The sequence below is a fragment of the Uranotaenia lowii genome, chromosome 1 (assembly GCF_029784155.1).
Source record: "Uranotaenia lowii strain MFRU-FL chromosome 1, ASM2978415v1, whole genome shotgun sequence".
NCBI classification, from domain to species: domain Eukaryota; kingdom Metazoa; phylum Arthropoda; class Insecta; order Diptera; family Culicidae; genus Uranotaenia; species Uranotaenia lowii.
This window is the reverse complement of record NC_073691.1, coordinates 146,316,844-146,332,448: the sequence shown is the minus strand read 5'-3', so window position 1 is coordinate 146,332,448 and position 15,605 is coordinate 146,316,844. Positions and strand designations below refer to the sequence as shown.

The following is a 15,605-nucleotide window of genomic DNA, read 5'->3' as shown; positions in this document are numbered from 1 at the left end:
AGGAGTTTTATGAACCACCCTAAAAATGTTTCATTCAAAAGTAGCGCCTTGTGATGTTGTACAACTTTGTCTTGGACACCAAATGTCTTAAACCTAAGGCAAGAGCGCAAATAATTGTTTCCCGCTAAATTTCATTTCTGGACCACTGTGCCATGGGGAGACGCAGTCTCAGCAGCTCGTCGTAAATGATGTTCCACAATACCGGGCTAAGTATCGATCCTTGTGGAACTCCTGCCGAGATTCTCACTGTTCAACTCAACTCAACTCAACTGACGCTGTTGAAGGCGTTCTTCACGTCAAGGGTGACCACTGCGCAAAAACGGTCTCCTCTCCTCTTCTTCAGCCTGGCTTCGTCTGCCCCTTCGATGACTAGTTGAATGGCATCCACCGTGCTGCGGCCTTTCCGAAAACCGAACTGTTTATCGGATAGGCCGTTCGCATTTCGGTGTAGAGCTGCATTCTATAGCACCTTTCCAGCAGTATCCAGGAGAAATATCGGGCAATATGCTGATGGGTCACCTGGTGGCTTACTCGGTTTTGGCAGGAGCATCAATAGCTGCCGCTTCCACTCGTCTGGAAAGACCCTCTCATCCACATACTGTTGCAGTGATGACCGGAACATTTCAGGGTGTTCCATGAGCGTGGCCTTCACTGCTACATTAGGGATGCCATCCGGACCCGGAGCTTTATTCAACTGAAAGGACTTGGAAATGTCGCGCAGTTCCTCCTCGTCACGCTTGTCCCAGTGATATGGGACCCCCGACCATGAAACTTCCTCGTGCTGTGCGAACAGTTCGTTGACTTTTCGCGCAGTTTGTTCGGACACGTTTCCTGCGGCACCCCCCCGCGTCCTCGTCTGTATATATCATCTAGACCGTAGGCAGCTAGTACGCAGGTCCGCGATTTCCGTCGTCGCAACGTCACATGCGCGTGCGAGTGCCCTCGTCAGGTTTTCTGCGGACAGGTTTTCCAAGTTCCGCTCCTAATTTAACACGTTGACAAAGACGTTCCGGTCGAATTGTGTTGTCTACCAGAGACGTGCTCCTGTTGTCGTACCTCTTCTACCTGTCCGCATATTTACTTGTGCCAACACGAGCTTACCCTCCAGTCGCTCGTCCAGCCGCCACCAAAGAAATTGGACTCGCTCTTATTCGTGTGGTAGGTCCTTGTATCGCCTACATTCCCCAGGTCTATGTTCAGCTTTGCCAGGGCTTCCAGTAGGAGCTGACCCCTGGGATTTGTAAGGCGACTACCTCATTCTACCGCCCACGCGTTTAAGTCCTCGCCAATGACGACGGGGCTTCTACCCGTGAAACCTTGAACGATTTTGTCCATCACAATATGGGTAGAAGGAAATAATAGTGGTGTGTGTATCAATCAATTCTTAATCGATTTTTTTTATTTCAGGTTTCCTGGTACAATTTATCTCCATGCCGGTAACGGCCGGATTCACTTCAGCTGCTGCCATAACCATTGCAAGTGGTCAAATCAAATCGTTGCTGGGTCTGCATGGGAAATCCAACGAATTTTTGGAATCCTGGGAAAATGTCATCCACAATATCCATCTGACCAGGCTGTGGGATTCGGTGCTAGGAATCGGTACCATCGTTCTCCTGTTGCTCATGATGCGCCTGAAAGATCTGGGTGGTCGCTGGCGATCGCTTGGAAAGTATCTAGCCCTATCTAGGAATGCCATCGTGGTCATCGGAGGTACACTGCTAGCCTACGGTTTGAGCAGCACCGGAAATACGCCTTTTTTGCTAACCGGTAATTGAAGTTTTTAAATTTTCTCCAATCAAACAATGATCTAGTTTCCATTATGGTATAATTATTTTAGGGAATGTAACATCCGGCCTGCCGCCAGTTCAGCTGCCACCGTTTTCGACAGTGGTAGGTAATAAGACGTACGAGTTCAGCGACATGGTTTCTGAGCTAGGAACTTCGGTTATTGCGTTACCGTTGATCGCAATTTTGGAGAGCATTGCCATCGCCAAGGCATTCTCGAAAGGTAAAACAATTGATGCAACGCAGGAAATGATTGCCCTAGGGTTATGCAACATTGCTGGTTCATTCTTTTCTTCGATGCCGGTAACGGGATCCTTCACACGATCGGCCGTCAACAACAACAGCGGAGTAAGAACTCCTGCCGGTGGAGTTACAACGGGGCTGGTAGTGCTGCTTGCTTTGGGTCTCTTAGCCAATACATTCTATTTCATTCCGAAAGCTACCCTGGCAGCAGTCATCATTGCCGCTATGTTTTTCATGGTTGAGTTCCACGCGGCAGCTGAAATCTGGCGGACAAAGAAAATAGATATCATACCCTTTTTTGTCACGTTGCTGACTTGTTTATTGTTAGGTTTAGAGTATGGTATGGTGATAGGAATCGCTGTCAATCTTTGCTTCGTACTGTACAATACCTCGCGTCCGAAGATTGCCTACTACATCGAAAAGGTCAACGGTTTTGATCTTTTGGTCGTGGCACCAGACCAATCTCTCATGTATTCATCTGCAGAATATCTGAAATCTCGTATACTGAAACTGTCGCAGCAAAATTCTGTAGACGCCATCGCTATCAATGGTACTGCTATCAATAGTATCGACTCGACAGTTGCCAAAATTTTAGCTAGTATCGTGGAAGACCTTGGACTTCAACGAAGGCCGGTTGTATTCTGGAACTGGCAACGTGCTGCACAGCACACGGCATTCCGGCTGGACGCTGAAAAGTTCGTACCGTTATTCAAGCATGGCCATACGTTGGAAGAAGTGCCTGTTCAGTGCTGGACACTGGACGATCAAGTGGGGGCCTAACAACCAGTTGTGATTAATCGTTACCTCTAGGATGCATTATTTATTGTGAGCGTTTACGCTCGACAAAGATTTTAACTTTAGACGCCAAACTTGTTTTTCCTAAGACTAGGTTAAGATTAAGTATGTAAGAAAACCGTTTGCGGAAGGCATAAGTGAATAAAAGTACGAAAAAAATAAAGTGATATACAAAAGATTTCGCTGTAATAGGATTAAACAAAGCACAATAAAATAGCGATTGTTGAAGTTAGCAATTGGGGATGCTAGTCATATTTGAAAATAAAATGTACTATTTTAAATTCTGTTCATGTACCGAAACTGTCCTGTTAGATTCCACCTCCCGAAGGAAACGAAACAATACATCTTAGAACTGCTCTAATTTCAATAAATAATTGGTAGAATGCAGAAAATGTACGCTTCTTATGTTTAACATTTTTATTAAACTCCAATGGCATGGTCGTGTAATGGGTTGTATGATGAATACAAGATTCGAGGTAATGCTATCATATGCTCTAAAAAGGGTATACCGCACTGTACGAGAAGACCTAATCTGCCCTTCCATGCACTTATGAGTCCCATGTGTGAAAAAAATCAAACTGAGAAAAACGCATGTAAAGTTTTGTTTTGCGGAAACTTTGTACAAATCATCGCACTTTGAGTGGCATTTTTTCAAAACTTTGGGAACTAAGAGAGATGAATCAGGATTCATTGTAAGAAAGATACTATCAACAAGTAGCCATTCACCGCCCAGATATCATTTGCCACCCGAAATTACCCTTCAATGTATATTTCAAAATAAAACCGGGGATGTTTTCCCAAAAAATATGACGTTCTGTACTGGCATCATTGTTCTACCATTTTACTGATACAATGTTCAAAACTTGATAGATTAATGAATAGAAAATATATAAATGTTGAGAAAAAATTACGCAATGTATGCCTAAATTGTGTTCCATTCTCTTTCACAGATCTGGCTTCGGTTCCGGATACCTTGGAATACATCTTGACTAAAGATGACTATTCAGCGGTTTTCACTAGTGTCATCCATGTTAGCAACGAAGAAAAGATGTCGAGTTTCTCAAAGATCTCAGAATCGTTTCCATAAGCAAAAGGTATGTGTGTATTCTTTTAAATTTTGTTTATGGTTTATATTTTCATATAACAAACTATACAATTAATTTATTTGCGGTTTGATCCTATTCGAATTTTTTTACTTTAGACTAACTCTTAATTTAATTTTTCGAAATTTCGAAAACTTTAGATCGATCTCTGTGTAAATTTGTTTGCAAGAAACGCTTTAACGCAGAAATAATATTCCTTATAACTGTTTGCTTTTCCTACATAGCTTGAAGTACCAAAATTCATATTTTATTCAATGGAATGTGCCAAGAATTTTCTGAGGATAGGAATACACCAGCACGTGTTTGTTTTGCTTAGCACAAGAGAAATCCGCTCGCAAAAGCTTATGAAGTGTCTACGTTTCAAACGCTGACAAACATTCGTAGAACAGTTCAAGCCTAAATTAAGGCGATTTTCAGTGGGAAGAATGGCACTACCAATGTAGAAAAATGGGGATTTCAATGGATGAGATTTGTCAAAAAAGCGGTTTTCAATACAAATTCTACAAATCCACAAAATAGGTAATTTTCATTATTTCCAAAATTGGCTTTTTTATTTGACAGAACATTTCATGTTTTTCATTGAGCTGTTCTTCTAGGTGCAGGAATCTGTGTAAGAAAGCGAAATACAAGATAGGTATCTGATATTAAAATATCGAATTAAGATCAGTGTTCATTTTTGCCATAATATCAACTACTGATCTGAACCCCCAATATTGATGTGATTATTTTTTTTGTTCAATCTGATCTTATATTTGACCACGATATCAATTTAAAAGTTTTGTAATTTCAAAGAAAATTCCGAATCCGAATATGTTTGATACCAGTATCCGACATCTGAGTTTGAAATCTGAATCTAAATCTGAAATATGAGACGGAAATCTTAATCTGAAATCTGGCAACTCAGAATCTGAAATAATTTTGAGATATCAGAATCAGAGTTCATCAATAATGTTCAGCGTTGAGAATCAGAATAATCTTTAGTAGGTATGAACCTACCATGTTTATTATATGCATCTAGATAAAAGACAGAAAACATGGATTTTTTTTTTCAAAATTCAATTTCATTTAGAAATAAAAGTGGTCATCTCAACCAGAGGAAAAGTCTGGAAATGTTTTTTTCTGTGCGTATTTTTCAAAGCTCTTTCAAGTTTTAGAAGTTATTTTGGGTACATAATTAAGAGTGCATTAAAGATCGCCGTATCATTTTTCATGAATAATATTTGTTCGATAATATCAACATTGCATTTAACTTTCAAACCACGTGCTTTTTTAGAAAAATTCTACTATCTTTTTCTCGATATGCTCGAAAGGCAGCTGGATATTTAAAATTCCAAATAGGTACCTGTATAACAGTTAAAGCCTAGATTTCGGCGGTTTTGTATGCGTAGATATTAAACGTATGGAGAAATGTTGAGGATGTACTATTTTTCGTTATTTTAAAACGACAAGGAACTCTGACCTGAATGATAATTATATTATAGAAATCGTTTATATGTTTTCTGGGAATTTTATCCTTTTGGATTATTTAAGTAAAATTGTATTTGTTTAGTTTATTTTCATCTAATAAATAATGACATTTGGGAAGTATTTCGAAGTAATAATGTCACACCAAAACTTGTTTTAGAAAAAAAAAATCATTAATTTATTTCTCGTTTTGTCTTAATTCTATGTTTAAAGCTTATCATAATCAAGTCTGTTATTTACACTTTAAGAAACAGCACAAAAATGAAACGTACGAAACAATCTTTACACGAATACGTTAAGTATAAAAAATCTATCTATGCAGCTTATCAACTAATCAAGACTCTTTTGATCGTTTAAGATATTTTATTTGTTTTGTGCAGTAGCGATACTTTCATTTGTGCTATATCGGTTTTAAACGGGTTTGTCGGGGTGCTTATCAACGAAATGCATATTTTTCTATAATAATTTCGGTTTCTTAAATCTTATTTATCGTCCCCCATCGAGAGGGAGAGAGCGAGACGAGAAATCACCTATTCTTACAAACAATTTTGAGTTGTGGTTCGAAAAAATCGAACTTTATATAATTCAGATCAACGAATTAATTATTTGAAATGTAAGAAATCTGGTGTCTTTGTTTGCACAGAGAAAAAATCAAAGTGAAAACAATAATCTAACTATATCTATCAAATGCTTGTTTACGCGCATCAACGCCCAAAAAATGGTCCTATACATACAGATTTATATAGAGGTGTGAAATCGTCACTGAGTTTAAACACTAAGCAAAAAAATGTTTATAAACAATCGCTACCGAAAAACTGCTACGTCTAAGGTGTGGAAGAAAAAATTATCACTAGTTTCACGTGAGCGTGCCACCTTTTCTTAACAATAGATGGATTCGTACAAACACACAATCAGAAACAACAATAAGTCTCAAATGCAATTGAGTTGGAAGAACTTGAGTAAGGATTGGAAAAAGTTAGAGAAATTTCAGTTGGAACCTCTATAGTGATTTTCTCAGTTAAAAGTTTTGATTAAGTTGAAGTTGTTAAAGCAAGAAGGTACCTGTCGTCATCACATTCTAGAACGTTCTAAATAGCGCTCCAACCAACGGGATATTAGAAAGAATTAAGGAAAACTGTAAACGAGGGGGGTTAGCCATGAACATTCACTGAATCATCTGCAGGTACCGGTCTTCCTCGAAGTAGGAACTGAGCGATGTGCTCATATCGTTGATGATCAGGTTCGAGGATGGAGGTGGTTCAACAACGGCGGCAACCGGAGCTACGGCTGCGGTGGCAGGGGAGCTGGCTCCGGCGATCGCTGCTGCCGCTGAAGGGTGGGTACTGCTGCTAACCATATCTGAGGCCGATTCGGCCCAGTTCTGGCAGTTTTGGACGTATTCCAGGGTGCGCTGGTAGGTGTCCGAACCCATTGTTGTTTGGTTCACGGTGGTAGCTGAAGCAGCAACAGTAGCTGCTGCTGCACCGGTTTCACCGAATCCGGTTGGTGTGGAGGGAAGTGGAGGGGTTTGAAGACTGCTCTCCATGGGTTTGCTGGTGGGTTGCGTTGGATTGGGCTTAGGGGCTGGATTGGTGGATGGTTTTGAGAGATTAGCTACCGCTGGCGAAAGCTGTGATTGGCTGATGTCGCCGCACTGAATTTCTACGTTAACCTGGTTTGGATTGGTGGGATCGTTGAGAACAGGGGGCTGTTGTCGGGTAGTGGGTATTTGGTTGGAGTTAAAGGTAACACTGAAAGGATTTTTGTATTGGTGTGTGTTAGAGTTGGATCCAGAAGGTTGATTGATGTGCAAGGAACCTTGCATCATCATGGCTAGGCAGCAATGTTGAGCACTCTGATCAGTACGATGGAAGTATCCGATTAGGTTGGAGCAAGCAATCTGGCGTAGTTGCAAGGGTTGTTGTTGAGAATTGAAGCTGGGACGGTTAAAGTTTTGCATCTGACATTGAACGTTCGTTCGTTGTTGTGATTGTTGAGGTACAAAGTTAGCCGGAGTATTGGCACATTCTGGCAACATTGGAGACATCATCTGTTGCTGGGGAGTCTGAGGAGACATCACGTTGCTCATTACACTGCAATCATCGTTGCTGTACTGAGATTGTGGACTCATGAGGACGTTATTTAGGTTTACTTGAGGTTGTGTGAAAGACGCTGCTTGTGGTTGAGTTGCGCCGGAAGTACCTTGTGGTGAATTCTCAGCCTGGAATCCAGCGGGGGCTGTAGAATTTGGCGTTGACATTCCTTGGGCCACAGTAGTCTTGGTTTCCTGGTCAGCTACCTCGTTCAGATACTGTAGCATTTCGTCCGGAATAACCAGCTTGTTTTCCACCATCTCGTCTTCTTCGACTTCGTCGAGTACTACCTCCTGATTCGGGTGAAGTTTTTGCGATGGCGGAGATGGTGCCTTGGATACAGCACCTGATGTTACTGTGCAACTCCGAGGTGCGGCAGAGCTAGGCCTTGAAGGCCCAGGACCAAAGCCTGGTCCGAAGTTCAGCCCGTGCTGATGATTGGCAGCCAAAGGTTCAGACATGCGTCGGTCAACCTGCCCAAGCATTTGTGATTGATGATAGAAGCTGCCACCACTCATGTTCGGGATTGAGTGACGCGATGAACCAGCTGCAGGATGATTGCTACCCATTGAGTCTTGGCTAAATCGTTGCAGATGAGTTGCGATCAAATGTGAAGAGGGCGGTGGCGGCAAGCTTTGTCCTCCGTTCGTCACCGTTGACATCGAGCTTGATCGTCGAGAGCTTCCAGGTGAGATCGGATCGTAGAAGGAAGAGTTGTAGTAACTACTAGGACGCATGGTAGAGATAGAGCTCTGCTGCGAAGCTTGGCTGCTACGACGACTGATGTCCGCTGATCGCATGCTGTAGTAGGAACTACTAGTTGTACTGTTGTTGCTATCGCGCCGAACTTGAGCGGGATTCAGGTAGGCATTCGTCATCATTGTGTTGGTACAGGAAGGACCTGTTGGGGGTCTCAGGTTACCCAAGTCAGTCGGCTGACAGTTTTTGGAGATTGGGGAAGGCTGAGGAGGAGGCGTTGTCCCTGGTTCCATCTTGAGATCGATAATCCTCCGGTTCAATTCACCTAAGCTGAAGTTACGCTGATTGTTGGTTTCCGGTATATTGGAGAGGGGGTTGCTCATCAAAGAACCTTTGTTACTGAGCCGGTTCTTGAACCTATTCCGTGGACCGCTGGAGCGAGTTCCTGCCGTAGTCGGACCACCTAGGTCAACCATTTCCCGCAAAACGTATGGTAGATCGGCGACCTGTAATTATATGAAAAAATGTAAAAGAAAATTCCACAAAAACCATCATTCTGCAACTTACCTCAAGGTCTTCATCCACGTATGGCCAAGCAGGATCATCAATGGCGTTCAAGCTTCCCAACTGCATTGGACTACCGTCGTAATCATCAACCAGCCCAGCGGTAAGTGCCGAAATCGACATGGGGCTGTTGATCGGAGGCTGTCCCGGTGAATGGGCATCGGATTCCGATTTGATGCTTGGACTGCTCATGCTGGTCGTCTTGCCACTCTGCATGTCCTCGCTTCGTGGACTACCATCATACATGTGATCCCCATCGTCTCCACCATCGCCCCCACTTCCACTTCCACCATGATGCCCGTTACCTTTGTGCTTCTTGTTCGCGTAGAACTCGGCCCCGTGGACCGTTTTCACATGCTTTCGCAACGAACTGGGATCCGTATACCGTTTGGTACACCCGGGAGCCTTACAAACGTAGGGTTTCTGAAGAAAATAAGGAAATGTTAGAGTTTACTTAGAGAGAGGTTTAAAGCTTGCAGGAGCCTACCTCATTACTATGGGTTCGGTTTTGATGTTTGGCACGATCAGAAGCATTGCTGAACGCTTTGCTACAACCGGGATACTCGCATGTGTACGGTTTTTCACCGGTGTGAGACCGTAGATGAGTTTTAAGATTTTCCAACCGGGAATATGCTTTACAACAACCTTCAAACTGTAGAAGAAGAAAACGAAAACAAATGATCAGTTTATGACCCTATCGGAGAATTATGAAGTACGCTTACCGTGCACTTGTGCGGCTTCTCGCCCGTGTGCCGACGCATATGCACTACCAACATGTATTGTGCCTTGAAGGGTTTCTCGTCCCGGGAACAGTCCTCCCAGCGACACACGAACGACTTCTTGTTGGCGTGGATGTGATCGTTGTTGATGTGCTTGACCAGCTCGTCCTGGGTGTTGAACTCCAGTGAGCAATCTCGCCAGTGACAGTTGGTTTCGATGAAATCGCCGGGCTCGTCTTTCGGATCGGTCGAATCGACCTTGGAACCCATTCCGCCCGTTTCCATCATGTGCATCGGGCTTAGGTTGAGTCCATTGGAACCGGAACCTCCGCCTCCACCGTAGTGATGGTGGTTATGGTTATGATGGGTCGTTGAAGTCGCTGCCGTTGACGTGCTGGTTCCATTGGTCATGCCCTGTGTTGAAGTAGGGCTAAGCTGGTGATTGGAGGTAATCATGGCCGAACCATTGGGTGGGCTGCCTTTGTGCATTGGGACCGATATCGATGACTCTCGCTTGGCGCGAGATTTCTTCTGCTGGGCATTGCTAGCGCTATCGGCTTCGACGCGGGTAACCTGGTTGGTGGACGAAGGTTGTTCTGATTTTTTACTCGAGAGATCAGTGATTTGCTGTGTGAAGGTAAAAGTCCATTAGATGAGTGACATTTTCATGTGTTAAAGGGTGTTAGCTGTACCTGTTGTTTTGTTAGGGAATGGCCCGGATGTAGGGGATGGTGCGGTGACAGTGAGAACATGCTGGCCGTAGGAGGATGATGACCGGGCAGGGAATGCAGAAATCCACTACTTCGTAGCAGATGTTGTAAGTGTGGGGGCATGGTGCTGTGGACGCCGAGTGCCGGCCCGAGCGCACTGGCCGAAAGATGCCCATACGATCCGCTGGCACTGCTGCTGCGCGAGGCGTTCATCAGCGAAGCGAGCGAATTGGGCGAGTATCGTATCATCGAGCCAATATCAAACGCATCCGAGTATGGCGATGAGGAGAGCGGTCGTTTGCGGCTGACGCTGGCCCGTATGCTACCCGGCCGGGGGCTGTTGAGTCTGCTGGCCGCGTCGATACTGAAGTGGAAGTCGGCACTAGCCAAGGAGCTGGCCGGGTGCAGGTCCGCGATGGCATTCCGTGCGTTGATGTACTCCGACGATAAGCCGAGACCTGGAATGGTTAGAAAGGGATAGTTGATGTACTGATAGAAAATCACGAAATCATTATATTCCGACAGAACCCTCTGATTAAACGACCCATGGGGAGAGCACTCCATTCTCGGGCACACATTACTTATTTATATCAAATTTATAAATATTCAATAGGTTGTCAATCCCGATTCAAATCAATCCTCCCACATTAGGTTAAAGAAAAACTCAGCGTTCACGCATGAAAGATGGTTTCTCACTGTAATGCATGAAGCATTGGGCGTTGAAGCTTAGGTCTGGAAAAAAAAACTCCCAGTCAGATCTATCTGGCTTGTTTCAATACTGAGTTCTGACGGAGAATATGCTTAGAATTTGAACCACAGATGGATTTGAACTAACGGTTACTAGAAGCGTTAAAAGAGGTGGAGAGATCAATAGTGGACAAATTACACATGTGAGATATGCATGGAGTGTATCAATGGCAGTTCCAGCAGTCGACTGAAGGAGCTCGACTTGTACGCATGCTGAATCCTAGTTTGTCACGTTCGCTGTGGTGTAACGCGCCGTTGTATTGAAACAGAAATTGAGGGTTCAAGTCTTGCCGGTGAGCTGTTGTATCTTATTCGTATCTGATATCACCTTCAAACGGCGGATCTAAGTAGTCTACGGCAGGAAACTGACGTGTTTTTTTCAGGCTCTCAATTTCAAGCTTTTGAAAAAAGTTTCGAAAATAATTAAAAATCAAGTGTAAAACGTTATTTCGGTACGGAAGAAGAAGAAGAAGAAGAAGAAGAAGAAGAAGACCCCAGTTGTGATACCAATATGAAGCAACCGACATGGGAAAAAGGGGACCCTCTGGGTTCAAGGAATTCGATGCTCAAGCTGGTGTCTCGGCCGATTCCGTCTCTTGTTGACTCGGTAAAAGTACCCAAGAAAAGTACCCAAGCTAAGTACATATTTATTTTTACTAACTTTTTAAAATTCGAAACTTTGTTTCTTTTGTTAGACAAATTATGCATTCATGGTAGCTTTAATCGATAAATTTTTGGGAGCATGAGTCGCCAAATAAGCTACACAGTACATAGTTTAGTCTAACATACTGTTCCATATGTTTGTTAAAATACCCCAAAAAAATATTTCGTCGGCGAGACGGAAAACTATGAAAATGAAAATAAACATTTTCCTCATAATATCAGAGTAAAAACTTAGTACATTTCAAACATGTGTACATTTATGTATATTATATGGCATTTTGTTGAGACTAGGTGCTGATAAGTGTTTGACATACTTTGATCACGGGGGTAACTTTGATCAACATTTATTTTTTGCAGATAATCATCATTAACCTTCCAAAGCCTTTTGCAAATCTATAAATATATCTTCTGACTGAAAATGTTAAACGATTTTGATAATATTATATTCATTGTGTAGGTTTTTAATTCTTATTACTCTACATTTCAAAATAAATTCGATATGTTTATCCAGGTTATCAGAAACTGGTTCAGAATGCAAAAAGTTTTATTTTTTAGTATTATTTTTAGATTACTCATAACTTCTGACAGCTTTTCTGTATTTAGGGGAGATGAGGGCATAACGAGCACCCAGGGCATAATAAGCACTACGCTTTTTTACGAAAGTACGTATTTTCTTAAATAAATTTTCATGAGGATTTGTTTCGTACTTCCTATAGTATTAATTTTTCACAAAAAAAGGAATCTCCTTATCATCTTTACAGAGATATTTAAAAAAAAAAAACTAGCTTGGTTCTCAAGTTACGAAAATATTATAATTTTTGAGCACCACGAAATAAGCTCTTATGATCTTAAAATAACATTGATCTATAATGTACGCACTGCAACATAATGTACACATTGTTTCTCAATTTTTACCATCATAAAATTTTTGATTTTTCACTTTTATCAATTTTAAAACACGTTTTTACTTAAATTTGTTGACTAGGGGCATATAGAGCACCATATTATCGAGGCATAATGAGCATTTTCTGCCGTAGAATCTAGCAGCGAATTAAAATTGATTTATAGCGCCACACCTTGACTAGTTTTCATCCGACGATTTAGCCTATTGGTAAGGTGTCGGAGAGGTAATCAAAAGACTAAAGTTAGATCTCTGTTCGAGGTGATTTTTTTCCATTCACAATTCATGATCGATTTTTTTATTGTTACATTATACGGCTAGTAGCATCATCCTCCGAACAAAGCACTTAATGTATGAGCGTGCGTGAATTGTTTGTATTCTACAAACAGACCTACATTATTTTGTTATTGCTTTGTTTGATGAATCTACGGCTCACCGACTTCATCGAAATGAATTCGCTGCTAGATTCCCCGGCAAAAACGAACATCTTGCTTTGATTAATGGTGCTCATACTGCCTCAGGGGGGGTTCTCATTATGCCTCCACAGTGGCTGGTTTTCAGCTTTTGGCAAAATTTTTTAAAATGCATTTTTTAACGTTTTCATCTAGTTTTTCACGTTTCAGCCCGTTAGGGAATAGGCTTTTCAAGTGTCTGAACACGAAACAATAATGTAACCTCCATGTTATACCTATTTTCTATGGTTAAATAACCGTTTTCCTTAAGGTGGCCATTATGCCCCCATCTCCCCTAAGTGTTTCTTTGATGTTTGAAATAGTCAAGAATCCATCTATCCAGGAAAGTTTTGAACGCTATCTCAGGTCTTCCGGTAGAAAAAAAACTCTTACTTTAAAAAAACGACATCCAATATTTGCTTTGCTTAGCTGTATTTCATTTCCCAATGAATCTATTTTCAAAACTCAAATTTTATTTTTTTTTGTCATTAATTTGATCATCATTTTCATAGAACATTCTTGGTCTGTCAAAATTCCCAGTTCTTCAGTATATTGGAAATATAATGAAGATGTTTGAATTGGGCGCTTCGGGTCATATTGGCCGGAACAGCTTTGGAGGTTGGAGGTTGGAACAGCTTTGGAGGCCGTTTTCTACGTTTGAAAGCCTATAAATTGAGTTTCAAATAGGCTAAGTTTGGTTTGAAGTTGGAGGTTTCAGGGTGGCCAGCGAACCGGGAAAACCGGGAAAAAACCGGGAATTTAAAATGAGACCGGGAAAACCGGGAAAAAACCGGGAATTTCAAATCAAAACCGGGAATTTTTTTTTGGATTATTAAATACTTTGAAATCCTAAAATACATTCATTTCAACATGACTGAACTTTCTCTCAGAAGGTTTACAATTTATAGTCGTTTATTCCAGGATTGTTAACCATTTGGGAGGAGCATGAAAATGTCGGGATTTTACATTAATGAGTAAAATGCCGGGAAAAGTCGAAAATATTCGAAAAATCGAAATGTCTCGACCACAAACTTAGCTTATTTCTTTGCTCAAGCATATTGTGCACTGCAGTGAATATAAAAATGTTTTTAAATTTAATAAACGTCTCACAACTGTGAAGTTTTAATACGTTAAGTCTTGGTAGTTAACTTTTATAGCGTTAATTAATTAAAGATTTTTACCATTGTGCACTTTCTTTCCGAATATCTGAAAAAAAAAGAACTTAAAAAGCTGGATGAAGAAATATAAAAATTCAATTCAAAATAAAAAAAATTGAATTGTGATGTGAATTCATATGTTGAAATCAGACAGCCTTCAATTGAATCCACATCTCAATAACTAAGATTTAAGCTTATCATCTATCTTATAACTGGAATTATACACTAGTTCAGAATTGACGAAGTTCGAATCGGCATCAGAAGCTCATTTTTTTTTCAGAAAAACACGTTATATTGAAACGAAACTCGAAAAAATTAGCAGAAATCTATCAAACACATTTACACTGGGGGAGTTAATTTGAAGAGTCCGACCAAAATATCGGATTATTTGATGAAAAATATTTAATTTTGATAGAACGTTAAACGAGAGATATGAATTCAGTTATTCGGCCATGAAGTCTTACCTCGATCGATAAATTTACTAAAAAGCTATTTTAACAAAAATCTTATGATCAATGGTAGTTTTTAAATAGATTGAACAATGAGATTTTTTTTCTACGTGACTTTACTTATTTTCAGCTGTTTTCAATTTAGTTTACAGTACCTAAAAATCAAAAATAATCATAACCGTACTTCAAATTTTCATTTTATTGATAAAACATTTAAAAAAGCTAAAAAAAAGAAATCAATTATTTTGTTTGCGGCGAAAACCTGTCAAAAACGTAAGTTCAAAAATCAAATGTCTGACGAACGACATGGCCTCGAAGAACTTATTTTATTTAATTGCGAAAATATTTTCTTTTAATATTTAGCTCAATTTTACCTTTTGAAAATCGGGAATTGCCCCATGCGGGAAAAATGCCAGAAAAAGATGTCACCATTTTATTCGGTTTATTGATAAACTTCTGTGCGTTTATTCTGTGCGGTTAGACAGAAGATGTAACAAGAGAAAAAGTTTTCGTGTGATTCTTGTTTACATTACATAAAAAATCGAATAAAAACATGCATTTTTTAGATAGGACATATAATCTAGAATTCAGCGCATTCTAATAAAAATGTTAACGGTATCCAATTGATTCAGTATTCAATATGAGAACCGAAATAAAATATCAGATAGCTTATCATGAATAAGGTTTATCTGAATCTGTTTTAAGAGCTTTAGAAGAGAAAATATCAGAATGTCAGTCAGTAGATTTCAATAAAAAAATTTTGAATTTCTTGAAATTTTGAAAGTATTATATGGCATCATATCAAAACTATTATTAACAACAATAACAACAATATAATTTGATTTTTTATATTACTTAAAATGTAGTTTTAAAGTTTTAAAATAAGACTCACAAACAAACATCTCCCCTAATGAAATGATAGCATTAAGAAGCAAATGGGTTCTGGAAAACATAAAACATAATTCGGCTCCTTAGGCTCCACAGCAAATGAGCCTTCGAATAAAAAATAAATGTTTATATTAAAAAAAAAAAAAAAGCAAATGGGTTGTTTTCTGTTGTTC

At 40.4% G+C, this 15,605-nt stretch overlaps 2 protein-coding genes across 3 annotated transcripts in view; one reads left to right on the top strand and one right to left on the bottom strand.

The window, feature by feature from the left end:
* LOC129740431 (sodium-independent sulfate anion transporter-like) overlaps positions 1–2,986 on the top strand; it is a 64,070-nt gene extending 61,084 nt beyond the window's left edge. For both annotated transcript variants that reach the window (XM_055732102.1, XM_055732101.1), the window contains exons 3-4: positions 1,408–1,767; positions 1,838–2,986. In XM_055732102.1, coding sequence (XP_055588077.1) covers positions 1,408–1,767; positions 1,838–2,808 — 1,331 coding nt within the window. In that variant the 3' untranslated portion in view covers positions 2,809–2,986. The remainder of the gene's footprint in view (positions 1–1,407; positions 1,768–1,837) is intronic.
* A 2,555-nt stretch (positions 2,987–5,541) lies between these two features.
* The window catches only part of LOC129740429 (transcriptional activator cubitus interruptus), a 181,831-nt gene continuing 171,767 nt past the window's right edge, over positions 5,542–15,605 (bottom strand). Inside the window, exons 3-7 of the mRNA XM_055732100.1 lie at positions 10,158–10,633; positions 9,469–10,092; positions 9,234–9,398; positions 8,750–9,169; positions 5,542–8,688 (exon numbers count right to left, since the gene is read on the bottom strand). Coding sequence (XP_055588075.1) covers positions 6,556–8,688; positions 8,750–9,169; positions 9,234–9,398; positions 9,469–10,092; positions 10,158–10,633 — 3,818 coding nt within the window. The 3' untranslated portion in view covers positions 5,542–6,555. The remainder of the gene's footprint in view (positions 8,689–8,749; positions 9,170–9,233; positions 9,399–9,468; positions 10,093–10,157; positions 10,634–15,605) is intronic.